Source organism: Mycotypha africana (assembly GCF_025528875.1).
Source record: "Mycotypha africana strain NRRL 2978 chromosome Unknown BDF20scaffold_18, whole genome shotgun sequence".
NCBI classification, from domain to species: domain Eukaryota; kingdom Fungi; phylum Mucoromycota; class Mucoromycetes; order Mucorales; family Mycotyphaceae; genus Mycotypha; species Mycotypha africana.
Genome location: NW_026515742.1, coordinates 97,900 through 119,982, shown reverse-complemented (window position 1 = coordinate 119,982; position 22,083 = coordinate 97,900). Strand labels below are relative to the sequence as shown.

Here is a 22,083-nt window from a genome sequence, read left to right as displayed (position 1 = left end):
GATTATAATTTATGTAATCCATGTTGCAGGGATGTGTTTATTTTAAAGCAAAAGAAATCTACTCAAAATATTTCGTCTACCATAAAAGCCCAGTTCGTCTAAAATTAAAAATCTATAATCCACTAAAAAAAAAGAAACGTCCCAATTAAGGTACCGACTCCGTCCACAAAATTTTCGAAATCGTCTCTTATGAAACCTAAAATACTGTAATGCTCAAGGTACCCCACACCTTAATGAATGACCTTCTTTTGGCGTTTATAATATTGTTATAAATTGAATAGAGTTCAGTTAATTATCAGAAACATTTACTATACATATTTCAAGAAACTATTGACATTAGAGTACCAGTCTCGTCAACTCTAATCCAAAGCATCCAGAGAAGTTCACACTTAAGCACCACAAACGTATCAATGTTAATACATGGAGTGGAGCAAATTAAAAATTTAAAAATAACTATTTATAAATATTTCAATTTTTAAAGTTAGATTGCCCCAGGCAAGACTTTTTGTTGGTACAAATCGGATTCATCGGACATGGCCGTTGACATCACGTGTAGCTATTTAACAGTCCAAATTTAATAAAGTTTTTTTCCTTTTTAGTATTTGCCCTTTTTTTTTGGGAGATGGTTTCTTTTTTGAACCTGTATTGTTATAGTATATGTTGTATCCAAGATACAACTATACGTCTTAAACTACAGAACGACTTCAGTACCTGCTTGACAATCTGATACACATCTACTTTGACACCCGCTTGCGGCTAAGATCTTATCATTCTCATGATAGTTTTAGTTCAGTTGTATTAATAGTTGAATACCCGTTAATAACCCCGTTTCTCATATAAAAGTATCATTCTCAACAAACTTGAATAAAGAGCATCTTTGTTGTGTCTGGTCATTTTACTGTCTTATTTTATTTTATTTTTATAAGTCTTTTAAAGTAACTGGATATATCAGTATATAAAACATTTCATCTTTACTTTTTACCCTCTGTGATGTCTCCATAATCACCTAAACCAAATATATGTAATTATTCACCTAAACAACAATACATATATTTCCGTATCCGTCCCATACTTATTCACAAGGTCTCAGATATGCCCTTTCCTCTGAGCAAATTACTTATTTCAAAAGATATAAAAGAGACCCAAATGTTAATTGAAATAAAAAGGATGAGCATTTTTCGATAGTCTCGCTACTTAACTTAGCCTATTATAATTCTAATTGATAAGATTTACAGATATATCAGTAATAATCCAAGAGTAATATGCTGTTGGATACAACACTCTTTTATATCTTTTAAAATAAGTAATTTGTTTAAGAGGTAGTCCGAAAGTAGGTTGGGCTTTGCCAGCTGCGCTAGCAAATCCTGTGGTATTTGACGACTTGGGGAGTAAAATATCACTTAGTTAAAACAATAAAAAGCTTAACGAGATCAAATTAGTAGGTCTTTATTTTGAATCAAGTTAAGTTCAAAGAGAAGAAAAATATCTACTGCAAAAATTTAAATATCTTCTTCAGATTGCGGAACCTAGAAACTGACAGCTGAGTTATTCTACTCAAAGAAGACGTACGTCTTCTGAACCGTAAAAGAATAGAATTCTCCCTTGAGGAGATTACGCATCTACCCGGAGCGGGTGGACTTGTAAACGTATCCATGGCTTGATCTAGTGATCATGCAACTAATCTATTTTCCCCTGCTAACCATTATGTAGCACTGCTTGCAGGAAAATAGTATTAATTAGGAAAATGGTATTCGTGCGTGGTGTTTGAGTTGAGTGAACAGTTATTGTAAAGGATGATCACAGCCTATTATCTTATATAATTCGTATACAAGTCCTCCACATCTCATATGATGCTGTCAACTAAACACAACACTTAATTCACGGTACTCATATATTAGAGTTTATGCAGTTTCTAATTATTTCTGGTTTGCAATATTGTATAATTCATCTTTATCCTTCATAAAGTGAATTATATCTTTAATATTTGTATATCATCTACCCTCAAATACGACAAATCCCATATAAAGAGTAAGAGACAACTTAGTAGTTACCCATGTATCTATAACTAATTTCTACCAGGTGAAGTGTGGTTGCTTTTAAAAACTATACCGATTAAACTTTTGGATGAGTTACCACTTTCTGGATAAGATCGGTTGGTCATATATGGATAGGTTAGCGGTTGTCTCTTACTCTTTATATGGGATTTGCTAGCGCAGCGGGCAAAGCCCAACTTACTTTGGACTACCTCCACAATTGTTGTATAGGGTAGAATTAAATCACAATAGAAAGAAAACAAAAAGGAAATCTGTGAAGACCAAGTTATCTTCTTTTATTAATAGAATATTCAGATAAAGAATGAAGACAAGAACCATGTAGGGAAAAAGTACTTCTATTTATATTTGTGGATATTGTAAAAAACTTTTTCTATCGGGACCCTTGAACAGAAGATAACCTAATGATAGAAGAAAAGACACAACCAATTGGTATTGTACGGCTAATCGACAGAACGGTGCCTTGACCGATTGGATCGGTAACAGCAGTTAAAAGAGTTGATCTGACTGAAAGTTCCTTTAACCCGTACTTCAGCAGTTTCATTATAACTAGTGTGACGGACAGGATAAACTAATCCTTAATTCTGCCGATGTCTACGTTTCAGCCTTATGAATCTTGTCAGACTGTAAAGAGTTAAAGTAGTGGATCAACGAGTTAGCTAATAGCTTAAATAGATAAGATATATGTATATTGTTTGATCTGCAAAATAAAGTTATCTAATTTATACAAACTCAAATACTATATTATCTTAATCAAGCCAATTACTCATATGATGTTGTCTCGGATATACATACAGATGAAATGTTCTTCCGGGATCGATCAGAATTGTTCTGACAAAACTATCACTCAAGATTAAACCAATCATTATAAGTATCTGTAGTCTCTTATTTAACATTATGTAATAATCTACGCGTAATATGATGTTGGATACAACAAGAACTTTTAAAGCTCAGTTTATAGACTCGTTGGGGCCCCACAAATACTGGGAAAAGCTAACCATTAGAAGTAATTGGATAGATTATGAATAAGCGAGTAAACAAATCGTAAATCAGTTCCTTTAACTGACGGCACCACTTCTTCAAGTAGCAAGTCCATACAATTGATCCGTAAACTGGCTTTTGATATCTATGTTGTTATTTTGTCTGCTCAAAAGAAGAAAGAGAATGCAGTTAAGTGATCAGTGACCCTTTTCAAAAGTTGTTAGAATTCGTTTGGTTTAAATTAATTGATCAACAAAATTACCTTGGCAGCTTGGAAGCTGATAAACCTTGTAAAAGATATGCTAAATCTTTTATAATTGATGGTGTTATAATTACTACTACTGGGGATAAAACAGTAGGAGTGCTCAAAATTTTCGCAGTGAACCCAACACCATGCCCACGACGAAATTACTGAAGCTACTAATGGGTAGACGGCTTTCAGAAGTAGGATTGTCGATTATGCTATGTGAGTTTATACACTCTTCGATTAGATAGCATTAAAAACAGCCCAATGGATTAATAGCCCCCATCCGTAGCATTGAATGTCATTGTTCAAGGTTGACGCTGACCTAAAAAAGTATTACTCGTATAGTTACTGCAAGAAGGCAGAAAATATTCAAATGCTATTAAAGTGCCAATCAAAATGTCTTGATAATCATCCAACTTGTAAAAGTGCGTGAATCGAACAGTAGCATATCGTAAAATTTATTGCAGCAGTATTCTATCTTTTTCTGATGTACCGAAAAGTAGGAAGATTTACAGAAAATGAAGGTTCGCTTTACTCTCGAGTCACCTTTAGCAATCTATTCATGTTGAGATGCATAATAATATTATGGACGGGAACGGGATATTGTGGCTTGAATAAAATGCATGAGATGACGAATAGCTTATCAGTACAAGGGAACAGCCATACCATTCTCTTTAGCGCCTGCTGACCCATATATTGTCCATTGTCCGTTTATACGCTAGACATTTTTCAATTTCAAAATTTGAGTATGTTTCCGGACCTAAGTCTTTGTACATTTTCCCGCAGACCAGCGGGCATTAAGGAAATACTTGATAACCTATGAGGGCATCTTTAGTTTATTTGCTTGCAAGATGTCCATAATCAATACACCATCATATAGAAAGAGTCTTATTCATCCTTTTTGCTCCTTGAACATTTCGTTACTGATAAGTTGATTTAAGCCTCAAAGGGTGGAATACGGTTCGTTTCAAAATAAGTAATCAAAGATTGAAATCGGAAGAATGTTTCCCCAAAGCATGAAGAAAAAAACCAAAGATTTCACTTATTACGGAAAGTTGGCCCTTTTTCATTTATAGAGCCTATTTATTTTCGACTATGACGAATATTTTGCTCATCAACTTCAAATATTAACTTATTGAAATAAAGTACATCCTTTCATTTTACTATGGTTCGCTTTACATCTATTGCACTCTCAGCGTTGCTCGTCGTCACAAGCGTACATGCAAGAGGTCGTGTTGTGATGCCCCCTCCTCATCATCATCATGACTCCCATCATGGTCATAATATACATCCTTTCCCTCCTCCCAACCCTATTGATCCTGGTAACCGTCCTTTCCCTCCTCCTAATCCTATTGATCCTGGTAATCGTCCTTTCCCTCCTCCTCCCGTACCTCAACCTCCTGGTACATGTGCTGGTTATGAATTAAATAACGACGCTGTAAGTATTGAAGGAAGAAGAAAAAAGGTTATCCTATTTGTCATGAAATGCCATTTCATCTATTAATATGATGTCTTCTACAGTTCAGCCGTTTCAATGGCATCTTCTTTGGTAATTTCAGAACGGGTGGTGGTTCTGATATCATGGGCCCTCTCGCTGTTGGTGGCAATTTCACAGCTCCCAGTTACGTTGTTAACTCCAGTCACGGCTCTAACTGTGCTGCCCATCCTTCCTCCATCAATTCTATGGGTCTCGTTGTCGGGGGAACTACCATTACTTCCTATACACAAGTCCACGGTAACGCTTTGATCGCCGGCGGTGGCACCCTGGGCCAAATCTTAGAATCAGAAGCCAGCTGTCAAGTGACTGACCAACTTGGCACCGGCAACTTCGATTTCTTTGCCGTTCGAGAAGCTGCCCGAGATAACAGTGAAGGTTATGCTTATATGGATCCTACTGCTATCATCGAACCTAACGGTGCATTTACTCAATTCAGAACCGATCCTGACTACGAGGTTATCACTTTTAGCCAATGTGGGGGAATGCAATGTAGTCTTGACCCCAATACGGAATCAGACCCTTCCAATATTCTTTTAGGCGCAGGTAATTGGAACGGTTTCCTACCTATTGATCCCAATAAGACTTATGTTTTTAATGTCAGTAAAAGAACGCTGTTGATCTATTTGATGCCATTCGTCTATATGCCTCTTTTAACGCCTCCTTTTCCACAATACATAGATTCCTGTCATCAATCGTGGCACCCTCACCCTTCGAGCCAATAATCCTCTTCAGAGTCTTAATCCTTGTCAAGTCGTTTGGAACATTTATCCTGTTGATGACCGAGGCGTCTACCTGCGTGATGGTGAAATTACCGTTTACCGTGCCACTACTTCTCAGTTGGGTGGTTTGACCATGGCCCCTGAAGGTAAGCCAATCTTTTGCAAGAGACATGTATAAAATAAGAAAAATTTAAAAAAAAGCCTAATAACTCCATTCTCTCTTCTATTTGTAGCCCACATTATTGATGGTTCTACAGGTAACTTTGCTGGTACCGTCGTAGGTAGGGACTATACTTGGTTCAACTTGAGTGCCGGTGTTGAAATCCACAATTACCACGCTATTGGCGGCACCTGCGACGCCTTCCAAGGATGTAATCCTCATCCAGATCATAATGCCAATGATTGTACCAATACGTTGACAACTACCTCTACTGCTACTACTACGCAAATAGTCCCTATTATCACTACATCGGAAGTGGTCATTCCTACAACCACCACGCAAGTAATCTCTGTGACCACCACTGAGGAAGTGTCAGTTCCTACTACCACCACAGAATTAGTACCTACTACCACTACGCAAATAGTCCCTATTACCACTACATCGGAAGTGGTCATTCCTACAACCACCACAGAAATAGTACCTACCACCATCACATCGGAAGTGGTCATTCCTACAACCACCACAGAAATAATACCTACCACCACCACAGAAATAGTACCTACTACCACTACGCAAGTAGTCCCTATTACCACTACAACGGAAGTGGTCATTCCTACAACCACCACAGAAATAGTACCTACCACCATCACATCGGAAGTGGTCATTCCTACAACCACCACAGAAATAGTACCTACTACCACTACGCAAGTAGTCCCTATTACCACTACAACGGAAGTGGTCATTCCTACAACCACCACAGAAATAGTACCTACCACCATCACATCGGAAGTGGTCATTCCTACAACCACCACAGAAATAGTACCTACAACCACCACAGAAATAATACCTACCACCACCACAGAAATAGTACCTACTACCACTACGCAAGTAGTCCCTATTACCACTACATCGGAAGTGGTCATTCCTACAACCACCACAGAAATAGTACCTACCACCACCACAGAAATAGTACCTACTACCACTACGCAAGTAGTCCCTATTACCACTACATCGGAAGTGGTCATTCCTACAACCACCACAGAAATAGTACCTACCACCATCACATCGGAAGTGGTCATTCCTACAACCACCACAGAAATAGTACCTACAACCACCACAGAAATAATACCTACCACCACCACAGAAATAGTACCTACTACCACTACGCAAGTAGTCCCTATTACCACTACATCGGAAGTGGTCATTCCTACAACCACCACAGAAATAGTACCTACCACCATCACATCGGAAGTGGTCATTCCTACAACCACCACAGAAATAGTACCTACAACCACCACAGAAATAATACCTACCACCACCACAGAAATAGTACCTACTACCACTACGCAAGTAGTCCCTATTACCACTACATCGGAAGTGGTCATTCCTACAACCACCACAGAAATAGTACCTACAACCACCACAGAAATAATACCTACCACCACCACAGAAATAGTACCTACTACCACTACGCAAGTAGTCCCTATTACCACTACAACGGAAGTGGTCATTCCTACAACCACCACAGAAATAGTACCTACCACCATCACATCGGAAGTGGTCATTCCTTCAACCACCACAGAAATAGTACCTACAACCACCACAGAAATAATACCTACCACCACCACAGAAATAGTACCTACTACCACTACGCAAGTAGTCCCTATTACCACTACATCGGAAGTGGTCATTCCTACAACCACCACAGAAATAGTACCTACCACCATCACATCGGAAGTGGTCATTCCTACAACCACCACAGAAATAGTACCTACAACCACCACAGAAATAATACCTACCACCACCACAGAAATAGTACCTACTACCACTACGCAAGTAGTCCCTATTACCACTACATCGGAAGTGGTCATTCCTACAACCACCACAGAAATAGTACCTACAACCACCACAGAAATAATACCTACCACCACCACAGAAATAGTACCTACTACCACTACGCAAGTAGTCCCTATTACCACTACAACGGAAGTGGTCATTCCTACAACCACCACAGAAATAGTACCTACCACCATCACATCGGAAGTGGTCATTCCTTCAACCACCACAGAAATAGTACCTACAACCACCACAGAAATAATACCTACCACCACCACAGAAATAGTACCTACTACCACTACGCAAGTAGTCCCTATTACCACTACATCGGAAGTGGTCATTCCTACAACCACCACAGAAATAGTACCTACTACTACAACAGATACTACTACAATAATTACATCAACAACAGTAACCACAACAGCCATTGTAACATCTCTCCCTGTCCCACGTTATAATCGAAATAGTGGTACTTGTTATAGTTCAGACGCTCAAGGGCCCAAAACATTTGCTAGAATTTTAAATCTTAGAAACAATGTAGTGATAACACCTAATGAATGTTATTATGATTGTTTGGGATCTAGTAATTTCCGAAACACGTATCCATGGTATTTTGCATTAAGTAATAATGTAACTATGTCAAGTCCCACTCTTAATGTTGCCGGTGGTTATGTATGTTTTTGTTTTGCAACCTTACCTGATAATCTTGCAACAGGGTGTGTTAATGGTTATGGTGATTTTCAACAAGCTCTAACATGGTTATATACAGTTCCAAATTAGTTGCAAATATTATTCATTAACTTATTTAAAAATATTAAAAAATAAAAAAATAAAAATGTTCGCCATTCTACTACAACTATTCCAATAATTTCCACGACTACAAATACAGTAACAACAACAGCTACAGATTTACCAGCTCTTCGTTATGATTCTAATGGTTCTTATAGAAATATGGACCATGTTTCTAATCCTGGAATATTTGTAGCTTTTGAAATAATGGGTATAGATAGTTGTTACTATTACTGTATTCAAAAACCAAAATGTAGTTTCATTTGGGTTAGCTAATGGTGTTCCTATTGATACTAGGGTTGGTAGGATTCAAACTACATCAGGTTATGCATGCTATTGTTATTCAACAGTCCCAATGTGTTGTATAAGGTAGAATTAAATCACAATAGAAAGGAAACAAAAAGGAAATCTGTGAAGACCAAGTTATCTTCTTTTATTAATAGAATATTCAGATAAAGAATGTAGACAAGAACCATGTAGGAAAAAAGTACTTCTATTTATATTTGTGGATATTGTAGAAAACTTTTTCTATCGGGACCCTTGAATAGAGGATGACCTAATGATAGAAGAAAAGACATAACTAATTGCTATTGTACGGCTAATCGACAGAGCGGTGCCTTGACCGATTGGATCAGTAACAGGAGTTAAGTGAATTGACCTAACTGAAAGTTCCTTTGACCCGTACTTCAGCATTTTCATTATAACTGACGAGACAGACAGGATAAACTATTCATTCTGCCGATGTCTACGTTTCAGCCTTATGAATCTTGTCAGACTGTAAAGAGTTAAAGTAAGGATCAACAAGTTAGAAGATAATAGCTTAAATAGATAAGATATATGTATATTGTTTGATCTGCAAAATAAAGTTATCTAATTTGTACAAACTCAAATACTATATTATCTTATTTCTAAATCAAGTCAATTACTCATATGATGTTGTCTCGGATGTATATACAGATGAAATGTTCTTCCGGAATCGATAAGAATTGTTCTGACAAAACTATCACTCAAGATTAAACCAATCATTATAAGCTCTTCTTTAGCATTATGTAATAATCTACGCGTAATCTGGTGTTGGATACAACACAATGTTACTCATTGTGCAAATGGATATGGTGATTATCTACAGTATGATTCTTGGGTATAATTTGACATCATAATTAAAATATTTTATATATTAAGGAAATAAATTTATGTTACAAAATATAAATTTTTTTTTCCCGTAAGGGCCAAACGTCCGGGTCCTATAACAAAAAAGAAACACTACGGTCACTATGGCAAGGAGGATTCTAAAAAAGGTTACCACAAGGGTGGCTATGGCTGGAAGTAAGCTTAAAAGTACTTCATGCGCATGATAAATGAAGAGGAAGGGATATAAGATGGAATGGTTTGTCCAAACAAAGAAATAGGTAAAGTAAAGAAAAAAAAAAGTCTAGTTTGTAATATCTTTTAAAAGGTCTCTAAGTTCACATAAATTGGTCAAAAAGATTTTGGTGAAAGGTGAAGCCCTATAAAAAAAAATAGCGTGCTTATCTAAAAAAGAATAGAAAAAGAAAGAAAGAACCACATGTGTGCAGTTCTTAGAAGATGAAAATAACAATTATATAGACTTTACTCTTCTTTTTGGTTGGCGTATCATTTATACATTGAGCCGTTGGGTTTGGATTCTAACAGATGGGTCAAGCTCATAGCAAACGCTTTCCATTCAAGCTCAGATGTCTCTTTGGGGAATAACATTCTTTTGTCTTCGTCATTATGCCTCTTTTTCCTCATTCCTTTTCCATTCTCCTTGGGAAGGTCTAAGATACCGCAATGCCTAATAAAGAAGGGGGAAACAGTTTTGCACAATATTCATCTGGAAATATCAATGTGAACAGTTACGTTAACCCTCAATCGCCTAGTTCATTTAATGATAAACACCAATTCAATCGATATACCTCCCCGATCACCAACAGCAGCAGCAACCGTCAAAGAAGCAACAGAGACGGTATGCGACACGCGAAGAAAGTGAAGCAACTGTACCTGTTTTCACAACACCTCAGGTTATGTATATAAGAAGAGAGCTTAACTCGATACCACGGTTTACTTCTAGTCAACCTTTACACAGTTACAACAACCGAGAATCAACCGCGTGCCATCATCATCAGCATTACCATCTACGCAACAACCCTACTCTACAACGAAAGCTCAACTGCGTACAAATTATAATAGTTCTCTACCATCCTCACCTTCATCCCCTCTTTATAAAGATGCGGCGAGTGGTGCATTTGATTTTTAATCAAAAGAATATCCTTCAGTGCGTCTGACTTCACCTATAAGGTATTCAGAAAGCGTTAAGCATGTTATTTTTAACTAACTAATGACCTCACAACTAACTGAAGCTCGAAATGGTTGAATAATGTTGGATCTAAAGTACCTCTATCGAAGGTAAGAAGAATTGTTAGGTTGAAAATGCCAAGGAATAAATCTGATTAAATATTTTCTTTTCTTCCCCAGGAAGAATATCTTCATGCTAGCTCTTCCAAGAATGGTATTCCTGGAAGATCAAACTATACAAATGTAAGTAAGTTGAAATCCTAGAATCTTTTCTTTATTGCTAGTTATAATTTAGAGATACCTTTCCTCGTACCCTTGGGATTTAGACAACAAGCTCAACTTCAGTACAGCCAAATGGAACATCAACGGATATGAAGTTTTTGCACAATTGGTAGATATGGGATTTGATCTAGAGGCTATTAAAGTAGCGATGATAGCGAGCGAAAAAAGAAATTTTCAGGAGATATTGGACACGTTACTTCAAAACACGACCACACCGACGCCATAAAAAGGAAAAGCTAAGTGAATGAACATTTGACACCTGCACAGAATGATCCACACAGCGCTGGTGTCTCTTCAGACGAGGAGGAAGGCCCAGCAGTGCTTAGGGCGCAAGAAGAGCAATGGAGAAAAGAGCGTGAAAAGCGCAGAAAAGATTATTTAGCGCAAATTAGACGGAATAAACCGATTCCACCCACACCTAATTCTGGCAACAGGAGCAATAATGACCATTAGAATGTTAAACAACATGATACACTCTATATTAGCTTTCTCATTTCCCATTCCTCCTCCTCATGCACAGCCTCAGCCCACATCCGCCACACGTCTCCCCACTCTACTACATCATCCTCCTTTCACGTCAGTACGCCTCCACCACCGCCTCAGACGGATCCCCTTACAGATTATGCGGATAAAGAAAGAAAAGAAGGCAATTATTTGTTCAACCATGAACAGTTAGATGAAGCGTAAGCTTCCTACACGCTTGCAATACAAACCCTACTGGCGGATCATAGTGATAGTGTCTTGCTCTTCAACAACCGCGCTGCTGCCCGACTCAAGCAAGGCCAATTCTAAGATTGTTTAGTGGATTGTACGCTAGCGATCTAGCTCATAAACATATCAACAGTAACACCTCACCAAGCAAAATCATGAGCGCTACGAATACAAACATGAAATCACAATTGCTAAAATCTTTGCACAGAAAAGCATGTGCGTTGGAACGTCTGCATTTTTCGAAACAGCTTTCCAGTGTATGAGGAATATATAAGGATAAATGGTGAAGAAAACCCACTTGTTGTACAGGGTATCAAGCGATGTCAGCAAGCGATGCAAAATGGATCGTCAGCAAATAATCCTAAATGGGAACCATCCCATCCTCATCAACGATAGCTAACCAGAACAGTACGAATAGCAGTGCAACTACATTTTCTGATATTGACTTTAATATGTTTATGCCACCCAAAAAAGCCCATTTAACAGACGCTGGATTGGAGGAAATCAATAATAGCAAGGCCGTAAAAGCAATGCGTGATAGAGAAAAGCATAAGGAAGCAGAAGAAGCGGGACGATTAGAAAAGGAAGACAAAGTGAATTCACAGATTACTATTTGGAAAGCAGGCAAAGAAAAGAATCTACGAGCATTGTTAAGTTCTTTGGATATGATTCTATGGTCAGATGTACAATGGAAAAATGTAACTATGTTAGATTTAATTGAAGCTAGAAAATGTAAAATAACGTATATGAAAGCTATTGCTCAAGTACACCCTGATAAGGTAAGAAACACCTATCGATTGATATGAGTACAACTTTAGCCATACCTAAACGACATGTACTCTTTTTTTTTTCTTTGGCAGCTTCCTGCTACTGCAACTGTTGACAGCGTTGTTAGCAAGCGGCATCTTCACGACTTTAACCAAGCCTGGGATACATTCAGAGCAGAAAACAGCTTATAATTTCCTTTTTGATAACAAAAATGGTCCACAACAATTTGACCATAATTCCGAAAATCTACATTTTGTCATGTCATAATATACTGATAGAGTATATGAACTATGAGACCAATTTCGAGACAGATCAATGAAATATGGTAAAGGTATTCATTATTAATACGTAAAGAGGCACAAAGAAAAAAAATATAAGAAATGCTGTAATACTTACATATGAGGTGCAGTGTCAAAAGTTAGAGTTGAGTGTGTTATATGTCTGAAATGATGAAATAATTGTAAGAAAGGATCGCCTTGTCACAGTACCAACTTTATCCTTTGTGAAAAAACGTGAGAACATCAAAAGATGGTTTAGTAAGTACATATAGTAGATTAGAGATGCGTAGTGTATAATAAATATTCGTTCAATTCATTACCGTTTAGACGTAATGTTAGCCCCTCTCCCAGGAATGTCCAAAGTGTATCTCATATTTATCAGCCAAGGATTCGGCTATATATGAGCATCTGATTGTATAAATGAATTGAGCTGTATAAACGCATCGAGAGAGAAGAGGAGCAAAGCCGACGCGTGGTTGCACTTAGATTTGAAAGTCAAGAAATTGTTTTAATAACTAACTCAATCATCAGATAGCCCTCTAAATGTCAGAAGACGTAACAACTGCATTGCACATCTACAATTATGTTTAAGGAGGAAACAGACACTGCTTACGTCGACTGTTACATGAATTAAATAATAACATCATGATTAAATGTTTTGGTTGGCCAGAATTTGTGATAGATCTATGACCATTGTCCTTGAAGCGGCAAAATCAGTTTTTACACGTGTATGAACCAAATTCCACCATATATTAATGAGGTTGTCTCAAAATATTCCTCTCTCATTTAATCACCATGGACCACTTTTCTTACATCTCTGGGTAAATTCAAAATGGCTATATTTCGGTTTCAAGTTCATTTTTGACATGTAAGGTTAGCATCGAACATCCGCATTAGGTAAAAGATAATGAATAACACAAGCGAAAACAAAACACGAAAGCTTAACGAAATCAAACCACCTCTTTAGTTCTCTTTCAAAAACAAACTAGTGAAAAAGAAGAAGAAAACTAGAATTGCTGCTATTATCAAAAGAGTCATACTGTTTGCTGTCTACGAAATTAGTGTATTGGGATCTATAACCGACACTAATGTATCATGGTCAGATAATACTCAGTGTGTCAGAGGTTTCCATAAAAGAATAGGTCTTCCCTAAGTGGATAATTACTCCTTCATCCCAGAGCGGATTAATTTGTAATGTGCTATCCTGGCAGATCCAAGGTGGTCATGCAGCTACCACTATAATCCAATTTTTATTGGCCACCAGTTGTATAGCTCAAATATTGTGGAAGTGATTATAGATGTTAGCTAGGAAGAAATATTCGTCCGTCGTATTCTTTTGATTGCGATAACAGTTGTTATATTAATAAGGAGTGATTGAGCCTTTTTATCTCCAACCATACTTTATTTCCAGAGCAGGAGCAGTACCGTGAACTACTATGTTCTGGTTGTTGAATCAATATATCCTACGAGTACATATACTAATCCTGCTATATACCTAAACGTCATATAGACATAGATAATCTAAGTAAAATGCATTTCATAAAGATAACCTGTTATCCTTAATCTGTATTCTTTTATTTATTATATATTTGATCTAGACTTAGAACGTATGCAATCGAACACACCGCTTACCAAACGAAAATGAATGTATGAGCAGTACTCATATCTGATGATCATAGTTTTATTTTTTACATTCCGTTAGACGTTTTGAGTGATTTACTCATATAAATATATTGCCATCGTGCCTCAAATGCGACAGAGCCTTGAGGCCTTTCTTTCGTCTATTCAGTACCTTTATTGAACTGACCAATCAGATTGTAGCATTCACAAACAACAACTACATTTTTATTCAAGATCTCTGGTCATCGGTCAACCCATGACGATCGATTCACAAACCAAACATGGGACTAACTGGTCAACCATCGTGACCAAAGGTTTAAAAACTAAAGTTCCTCTTTCTCAAAGTCAATTCGATATTTCAGGAAAAAAAAGTTGTACACTGTCGAAACTATTTTCGAAGACCCTGAGGTCGCTGAATACCACCGTTCTCAGCGTATACAATCCATTGTACAGACCGCTCTCATGCCAGGAGCTGTTATACTTAGCTTACCTAGCTGATTGTTTGAACATCAATCTGAAGCTTTTAAATTAGTTATCGATCAGATTGGACCGGTTGTGGGCAACTACTTTAACACGGTATCGCTCCGTGGCAACCGTACAATTTAGCAGCAATGAACACTCTTTTAGCCAATATACCAGACAATGTGATCTTACAGGAACAGGCTTCACATACTGTGGGTGCTGATTTTACTACCGGTGAATTGCTAGACGTAGTGAATCATACTCCCAACCAAAAGAGTCCTGGCTTGGACGGTTTGCCTTTCGAACTTTACAAATTCTTGATCAACAAGTTTCCCAAAGCTAAACTTTTATTCTTAACCGTTTTGAATGAGGCCTTACATGGTGATATTCCTTTATCTTGGAAACTAACTAGGATGGTGTTGCTGTTCAAGAAGGGTGACCATACCTCTCTGAGTATTTGGAGACCATTGTCACGGCTCAACTTTCCTCCTCATCTTATCTCAGCACTAATGTCCTTATTTTTCTCAACGGCCATCTCTGTTTCAATTAATGGTTATCTGGGAAAGCCTTTATGACGAGGTCGTGGACTATGCCAAGGAGATCCTTTATCACCTCTGTTCTTCAATTTGATGTTCAAGCCATTTCTACGTACAATTTTGGTCTCTTCTCTTAAGGGAGTATCACTGTCACCTTTCTCATCACAAATCTCTTTAATGGCCAATCCTCCAATCGTTCGGCATCCGGATACTGGAGCAGATGACAGCCCCATCCAATGGTACCATCCACCGGTTTTCAAATTACTAAGCTACGCTGATGATTTGAAAGTTTTTCTGGCCTCACCTGATGAATGGCCCATATTGGAACAACTGTTGACTATGTACGGAGACGCCAGTAATGCCAAAGTTGACATCAAAAAGACCGCCATTGTCTCTCTATCTGGGGATTGCTGTCCGTCCTGGGCAGCTACAGCCTTTTTATCAAACTTTCAACAACATTCGCAATGCGTATCTGAGCATTCTGATCATATGAATTGATTATAGATTCTGTATGTTCCTGCTGTACACTCCAATTTATTGCTTGTCTTTATTTCTTTGCTTATCCGATATGGTTCAATTTTTCATCTTTTAGCCGTTGCTGTCCAGTACGTAACCGTAGAAGCTATCACAGTTTCCGTAAATGAAGGAACAAAACTGGAGAGACTATGTACGTTCTTCTTTTAATCGTAAAAAGTGTTTCCATCGTTCGTCATTAAACCAACTTTGTCCAAAGCCTTCATCGTGTCGTCACTCTTGTTTTTTGAGGGCTCAGATAACTGAGCTTGTTATTACTTTTGTAACGTCGCTAACATCTCTAAATGAAAAGGTTCTACTACCCCCTTCAACGCATCATTGCTTTGTTGATTTTCAATGAAAAAGTATGTGCTCAAATTGTTTTTACTTCAAGGTTTGTTGGGAAGAAACGAGCAGAGAAGCCAGCAACGTGATCTTCAAAGACGCTTGCCAATTAAATTTTGGACCGCGTCAATAATGTATTTTACCTTCTATTTTAGACGATTTACAATTTTTAATGGACAATATACATTTTAAATTTAGATTTATTAAAAAATATTTTTAGAAAAGTTTATAGTATTTTGGATATCGAATTTGGATACTCAATTATTCAGTGATATCCAAGCAGCATTAAGGATGACATACAATCGAACCCTAGAAATGAGTCTCTATCAGTAAAAAAGTCCCAATAATGGTTTTATTGACGTTATCTTGCAATAGGATTGACAACTTTATTGAATGACGATGTATTCCGAGACCAACCGATATTCGTCGGTGCCTGAGTTCCAAAAAAGGTCAACTTTGAATTGATTGACATCAAACCATTGATAGAGGGCTGAAGGACATAGTATAACAGATACCATAGCGGAACGGGATGGTTATATTATCTGTCGTCAATGTTTTTTATATGCGTTCATGGGTGACTTTCAAAGAAAAGCACTATAAAATATATTGTTCTCTTATAGTCAAATGTTGTCTCTTTCACTTTTATTTCACGTTTTAAGATACATACTATGACCCATGTTCAAAACAATAATTTATGAAAAGAAAAAAGCCTATCTACCTGATCATATATATACGTATAGATTAATCATCGTGTACTGTTAGATGTAACGTGTATTGATTGCGGTAAAGGGGGTCATTACACCCAACAATACTTTAAATGTCAATTGTATGAGACAGAAACTGCAGATCAAGGTCAGCAGCTCAGGTGGCTTTGAAAGTTGGTAAAGTCATCATTAGTAAGCGACCTCATTGTACCTATAGTTGGTTCGAAAGGCAGAAAACGCAAACAGAACTTTGAAATCAAGAAAGAAAAGAAAAAAGCAAGGAAAGAAAAAGATGAAGACCCAGATGAAGACAATGCGTGTTGTACCAAATGCAAGCAACCAGGACATAAAGCGGTGCGTTCTCCTCTGTGTCCTCAACATGTATTATTAAAGGCAGAGGTCTTTCAACATCATTTGGGAAGTAATTACAAGGCGTTTACAAGAAGGTTGCCTCTTGATAACTGCGTTTTTGGTGACTATCGCAACACATTCAAGTCAAAAGTTGTTGAAGCTTGTTCTGTTATCCGAAACTTGGTTCTTAGAGCCAAACTCTTCGTGAATTATTACGTCTCGAAAAATGCCACTCTTGCTGAGCCAAAGTGTATTAAATGTATCTTTACACAAAATTTCTGGTACTCTATGATACAGCTAGTGAATGGACAAAGACCAAAAAATAGTAGGCTGATATCACAACAATTACTGAGCTCGTTTGATTCTTTTAAAACGACTTACCCTAAGATTGTCTTCCCTGTCAAGCTCTTTCCTGGACTTAGTCAAGCCATTACAGAAGCATGCACCGAAATTGCTACTTCCTATACGAACAGTATAGTGGAAAATTTTGAGGAGAAACTTCTCTATTTTTTGATATATAAAATACAAACGGCATTTGTGGTAAGTTGCCACTCAATATTACTTGGGGTCTTACATGAATTTTAAAAAAAAAGCTCTCATCTTGCGTAGTGTATGCCTTGGAAGCTTGTCAAAAAGGTCACAAGTGATTTCTGCTATCAAGAGATATGCCAAGGAAAACCTAAATGGCCAACTGATGACTACCTTACCAAAGATATAAAAGCAAAGATCCAAACCTTTTGTGAACCTTGGAAGAAGAAGCTGGGGAAGAAAGTGAACATGAAGACATTATCTGCTGATCCTGGGTCTTTCGTACCCTTTTTGTTATCTTTGAACGCAGAATTTGAGAGGGAACACGATGATCATAAACCATTTGACGTACGACGACGTCCTCTTCCAAAATTGTTATCCTTACTGCCAAAGGTTTCCGTTCAATGGAGGTTCATTACCTTGAGCGTGAACGCTCTGTCTTCTTTTGTGAAACGTTCTTTACCCCGCAATTACCAAAGCCAATTAGAGCTGTTTTTCAATGTCTTTGATTTCAAGAAACTCCGGTACAAAAGGTAAGCATACAGTTGATACGGTATACAGTCGAGTATAATATATGAATTTTAATTTAGGCAAAGTAGTATCTTTGAACTAACACCAAATGGTGATAACAAAGAGCCCTTTGGTAATATTGTCAGAACAGATGGGTTTTCAGTTGACTTTCTTTTTTATAAAAGACAACAATCTGGCCATGGTGCCTCGTTCCAAAGATTTGACCTCACTCTTGATGATTTCTCTCTGGATGAAGTTGACAATACTTATTTACCTATTACCCTGGATCCCCGAAGAAAGTCTGTTTTCACTGCTGCTGTTGGCCTTGAATATAACAGACAAGTGCGAAGATGCACTAAATCTGAATACTATCATATGACAGGGTCGACCCAATACAGTACCAAGTTAAACAGAAAGAAGGCCGTTACAGGCATAGATCTCATATAAAGTCAGATACCCTCGCCAAAAACCTCTCGTTTGGAAATATACGAGCTATACACTGCCTATACGCTCAATAACCTGGACGCTCTTTTGGCTTTTTATGGACCCGGAACTGCAAAGGACCGGTTTATGTTGTACCAAGGTAGACAAAGAGCACCGGAAACAATGGCTAATATATTGACGCATGGGACATCCAAATACAATCGCAAGAAAAGAAGCAAGGCAAAGAAGAAGAAGAAAAAGAAAGGAAAGAATGTCAACGAACAGCAGCCATCCAAGTGAGTTTCAATGAATTACATGTTCATCGTTTAGCTTACGCACTGATTGATAATTTTTAGAAGTGACAAGAAGTGGAAGGCTGATAAGTACTCAGGATTTCCTAGAAGGGTACCACTGATCGTGTTTGGTGCTGGAATGTTTGGAAAAGATGTAGTCAAGCTGAAAGGGCAAAGATGCGGTGTTGTCGGTAAACTTTTTGCAACTCTGAAGAAACGTGAAGCTGAAGGTCAATTGATTGTTGTCACAATCGATGAATTCAAAACCTCTAAAACATGCAGCCTCTGTTTCTATGATGATATGCAATTTGTTGATACTCCTGGATTCAAGGGTACCGGCGTTCTTCATTGCAAGCAATGTCTAGGCTATGGCAGAGAGACATTAACGCCGCTATCAATATGATGACTATAACTCAAGCAGTTTGGTCTGGAGCGGGAAGACCCGACGTTTTAAAGCCAGCGAAGAAGAAGAAAGTATCGCCGTAATAAACACGGTTTTCCTTATATTGAAGGATTTAGATCATTACAGGTGAGGAATAGTACGGTTTTTTTTTCCTTTTTTCTTTTTTTTTGTAGATTATTTTATAAATTAGTCACACATCGCTGAGGGGTGGGACATGGAGAGGAAAAGAAGATTTCTATGACAAGTAAATTAGTCGAAAGCAGCCGCTTCCCGCATGAGCTGCGAGGAAGACAGGCTCAAAGAAATTATGTTGTATGCTTTACTAGAGACGGATGGGGGATGAAAAGGAATATCATGGAATATCATTCGAAAGAATGACGTCCAGATAGCCCAATGGATACTGAAGCAGACGGTGAAAAATCGAGATTGCTCGGACGAAGGTAGTGATGGTGGCGAGTGTAATCTTAGGGCGGCGGAGATGCTTTGAGGATCAAAGTCGAAGGATGGGAAATATACCGCGAGGTCTTCTTGCCATATCTGCCAGCGTGGTGGACAACTGGTTGTAAAATGTTCGAACGTATCAATATCATGATTACAAAGTCGGCAGGTAGCAGATGAAACTACCCCTGCGGCTTGTAAGACTGATAAGCATGGTAATTTTTCAAAATGGTGCGATAGCCTAGGGCACGAGCCGGAAGAAACAAAGGAAGGGACCAGAACAGGATGAACATCCGTTTGGGGATCACCCCGATACCTGATGCTTGTTGCATTTGGATGTGATGATGAAGTCTAAACGTTGAAGCCGAATAATGACGCCAAAGGTTACTGTTGGCCAATCGTTGTAGTAGTGCAATTTCCAATGACTTATCTGGGTCGTCGGTAGTGATAGAAGAGCCTGCCGGCACCCTGTGGATATACGGGTGAAGTTGAACTGTAGCATCGGTGAGTAATCGGCCCAAAAGATGTGAAAGCAACCGCGGTTTCACATTATATTCACCTGGTCGTTTCATTATGAGGCGGTTCGTGGACTGGTCGTAGCGGAAAAAGGCGTTGGCAAGCATCTTGGGATGGCGTTCTAGCCAGTGCGACTCTGGTAAGCGTGTAAACAAAGAATGCAATGGGAAGAGTAATAAGCTCTTGAGTGGAATATCCTCCAATGGGAGGGTAACATTCAAATGATCAAACGCTGTGAACATAATCGGTATTACCGAGGTTGGATGACAAAGATGAGGAGTTCGATGAATAGCGCAAAAGAAAGGAAGTATGGGACTAGTAAATGTGATGCCCATCAACCGGAAATGATGGCGAAGGAGTACTTGAACTAGGGAAGGCTGTGGTGAGAATAACATTATTAACCATTTCATTTGCAGGATTAAATGTTGCGATGCAACATTTAACAGACCAACTCCTCCTAAGTGTCTGGGCATAAGAAGTCGAGCATAGGAAACTAATGGGAATTTTTTCCGCCATACAAACTGATAGCTAAGTTTCTGTAAGGCTTTGATAAAGGTTTTGGTAGGATGGAATATACGAAGACAGTAACAAACTTTGGACAATATAAGTGTATTCATTATCGTTACCCGACCGCGTAATGATAATTGTCTCGGTGAATAAAGTGCCACTTGCTTTTGAACAAATTCTAATAATATATCTTGAACATAATTTCGTTGGTGAATCGTATAAGGTAAATAGAAGCCTAAATACTGGAGAGGAGAAGGAGAGAACTTAGTATAGAAAACAGAGATATTATGCGGCTGCAATAAGGATGTCCAAGACATGGATTTATCCCCTGATAGAGAAAAGGCTTCCGTCTTGTGTTGGTTGAACTGAGCGTTAGAAACTTCTGCGTAGCGTTGAAGGTGCTGATTTAACAGTTGAAAATCATTCGCATCTTTAACAAATGCGCAGACGTCGTCTGCATAAGCGAGATATTTGATTCGCTGTGGTGATCCTTGAACATGCGAGTAATAACCCTGAAATGATTGATCCTGTTGGATAGACAGAAGCAGTGGTTCAAGAACGAGGTTAAAAAGGAGAGGGGATAATGGATCTCCTTGTCTCAGTCCCCGGGTCTGGGCAATATCATCGGTGAAAAACCCGTTGGTGTTGATTTGAACAGCATTGCCAAAGAAGAGTTGTTGAACGCTAGTAATTAACTTGGCAGGGAAACCGAAGCGCTTCATAACTTGTTCCAAGTAGCTGGGGTGAACACGATCATAGGCCTTTTCTTGATCTAACAAGAGGCCTATTCCTTCTGATCTGAACTGTCGCGCTTGTTGTAAAATTAGATGTACTATCAATCCATTCTCACCTATGAAACGGTTTTGAAGAAAACCTTTCTGATATGGGTTGATGATTCTAGTCATAATGGGAGCCAAGCGTTGTGTGAGGAGGCGCGTAAAGATTTTCCCGTCGCAATTAATCAAAGAAATGGGACGCCAGTTCTTCAAAGACGTTAAGTCACCTTTCTTGGGCAAAAGGCGGACCCGTATATCTTTCCATGAGCTAGGAAAGATCCCATCACTTAAAGCATAATTGTATACCTTGACGATAATTGACTGAAGAAAAGGAAGGCTGAATAAAAATGCTAAGTAGGGATATCCTAGTCCGTCATTTCCAGGGCTACTCTGGGTAGGAGACCGCTTGGCCAACTGGCGTAAGTCATCGATTGTAACGGACGTTATTAAGTTCTCAGATTCGAATGATTCTACTTTAGTTGGGAAGTGGATACTATCTAAATATGCCCGAATAGATTCAGG

At 38.3% G+C, this 22,083-nt stretch overlaps 6 protein-coding genes across 6 annotated transcripts; 5 read left to right on the top strand and 1 right to left on the bottom strand.

Moving 5' to 3' along the window:
* Positions 1-5,691: 5,691 nt before the first annotated feature.
* On the bottom strand, positions 5,692-8,033 carry BDF20DRAFT_245910 (uncharacterized protein). The gene is made up of 2 exons (XM_053074993.1): positions 7,782-8,033; positions 5,692-6,059 (listed from the first exon to the last, which is right to left on the bottom strand). The coding sequence occupies exons 1-2, from the start codon at positions 7,918-7,920 to the stop codon at positions 5,884-5,886; spliced, it is 315 nt and encodes a 104-aa protein (XP_052930789.1). The 5' UTR covers positions 7,921-8,033; the 3' UTR covers positions 5,692-5,883.
* Positions 8,034-10,052: 2,019 nt separating this feature from the next.
* Positions 10,053-10,946, top strand: BDF20DRAFT_902037 (uncharacterized protein). The gene is made up of 6 exons (XM_053082844.1): positions 10,053-10,162; positions 10,237-10,387; positions 10,429-10,715; positions 10,736-10,737; positions 10,786-10,840; positions 10,924-10,946. The coding sequence occupies exons 1-3, from the start codon at positions 10,094-10,096 to the stop codon at positions 10,557-10,559; spliced, it is 351 nt and encodes a 116-aa protein (XP_052930788.1). The 5' UTR covers positions 10,053-10,093; the 3' UTR covers positions 10,560-10,715; positions 10,736-10,737; positions 10,786-10,840; positions 10,924-10,946.
* A 1,120-nt stretch (positions 10,947-12,066) lies between these two features.
* Positions 12,067-12,596, top strand: BDF20DRAFT_902032 (DnaJ domain-containing protein; the record flags this gene model as incomplete). Its single annotated transcript, XM_053082843.1, has 2 exons — positions 12,067-12,369; positions 12,451-12,596. Coding segments are annotated over 2 exons (402 nt in total), but the record flags the coding sequence as incomplete, so codon positions are not given.
* A 4,661-nt stretch (positions 12,597-17,257) lies between these two features.
* Positions 17,258-18,646, top strand: BDF20DRAFT_928839 (uncharacterized protein; the record flags this gene model as incomplete). The annotated part of the gene is made up of 2 exons (XM_053084729.1): positions 17,258-17,707; positions 17,777-18,646. Coding segments are annotated over 2 exons (906 nt in total), but the record flags the coding sequence as incomplete, so codon positions are not given.
* Positions 18,287-18,928, top strand: BDF20DRAFT_902006 (uncharacterized protein; the record flags this gene model as incomplete). Its single annotated transcript, XM_053082842.1, has 2 exons — positions 18,287-18,609; positions 18,655-18,928. Coding segments are annotated over 2 exons (597 nt in total), but the record flags the coding sequence as incomplete, so codon positions are not given.
* A 101-nt stretch (positions 18,929-19,029) lies between these two features.
* On the top strand, positions 19,030-19,329 carry BDF20DRAFT_902001 (uncharacterized protein; the record flags this gene model as incomplete). Its single annotated transcript, XM_053082841.1, has 1 exon — positions 19,030-19,329. A coding segment is annotated over exon 1 (226 nt), but the record flags the coding sequence as incomplete, so codon positions are not given.
* Positions 19,330-22,083: the final 2,754 nt, after the last annotated feature.

Bases quoted from the DNA above. Each gene is read 5' to 3' on its own strand.
- BDF20DRAFT_245910 (XM_053074993.1), bottom strand. From the start codon at position 7,920: ATGGCTGTTGTGGTTACTGTTGTTGATGTAATTATTGTAGTAGTATCT. The intron at 6,060-7,781 runs GTACTATTTCTG...TAGTGGTAGTAG, and splicing joins TACTTGCGTAGTGGTAGTAG to GTACTAATTCTGTGGTGGTA.
- BDF20DRAFT_902037 (XM_053082844.1), top strand. From the start codon at position 10,094: ATGCCTAATAAAGAAGGGGGAAACAGTTTTGCACAATATTCATCTGGA. The intron at 10,163-10,236 runs GTTAACCCTCAA...GATCACCAACAG, and splicing joins ATATCAATGTGAACAGTTAC to CAGCAGCAACCGTCAAAGAA. The intron at 10,388-10,428 runs GTTACAACAACC...CATCATCATCAG, and splicing joins TTCTAGTCAACCTTTACACA to CATTACCATCTACGCAACAA.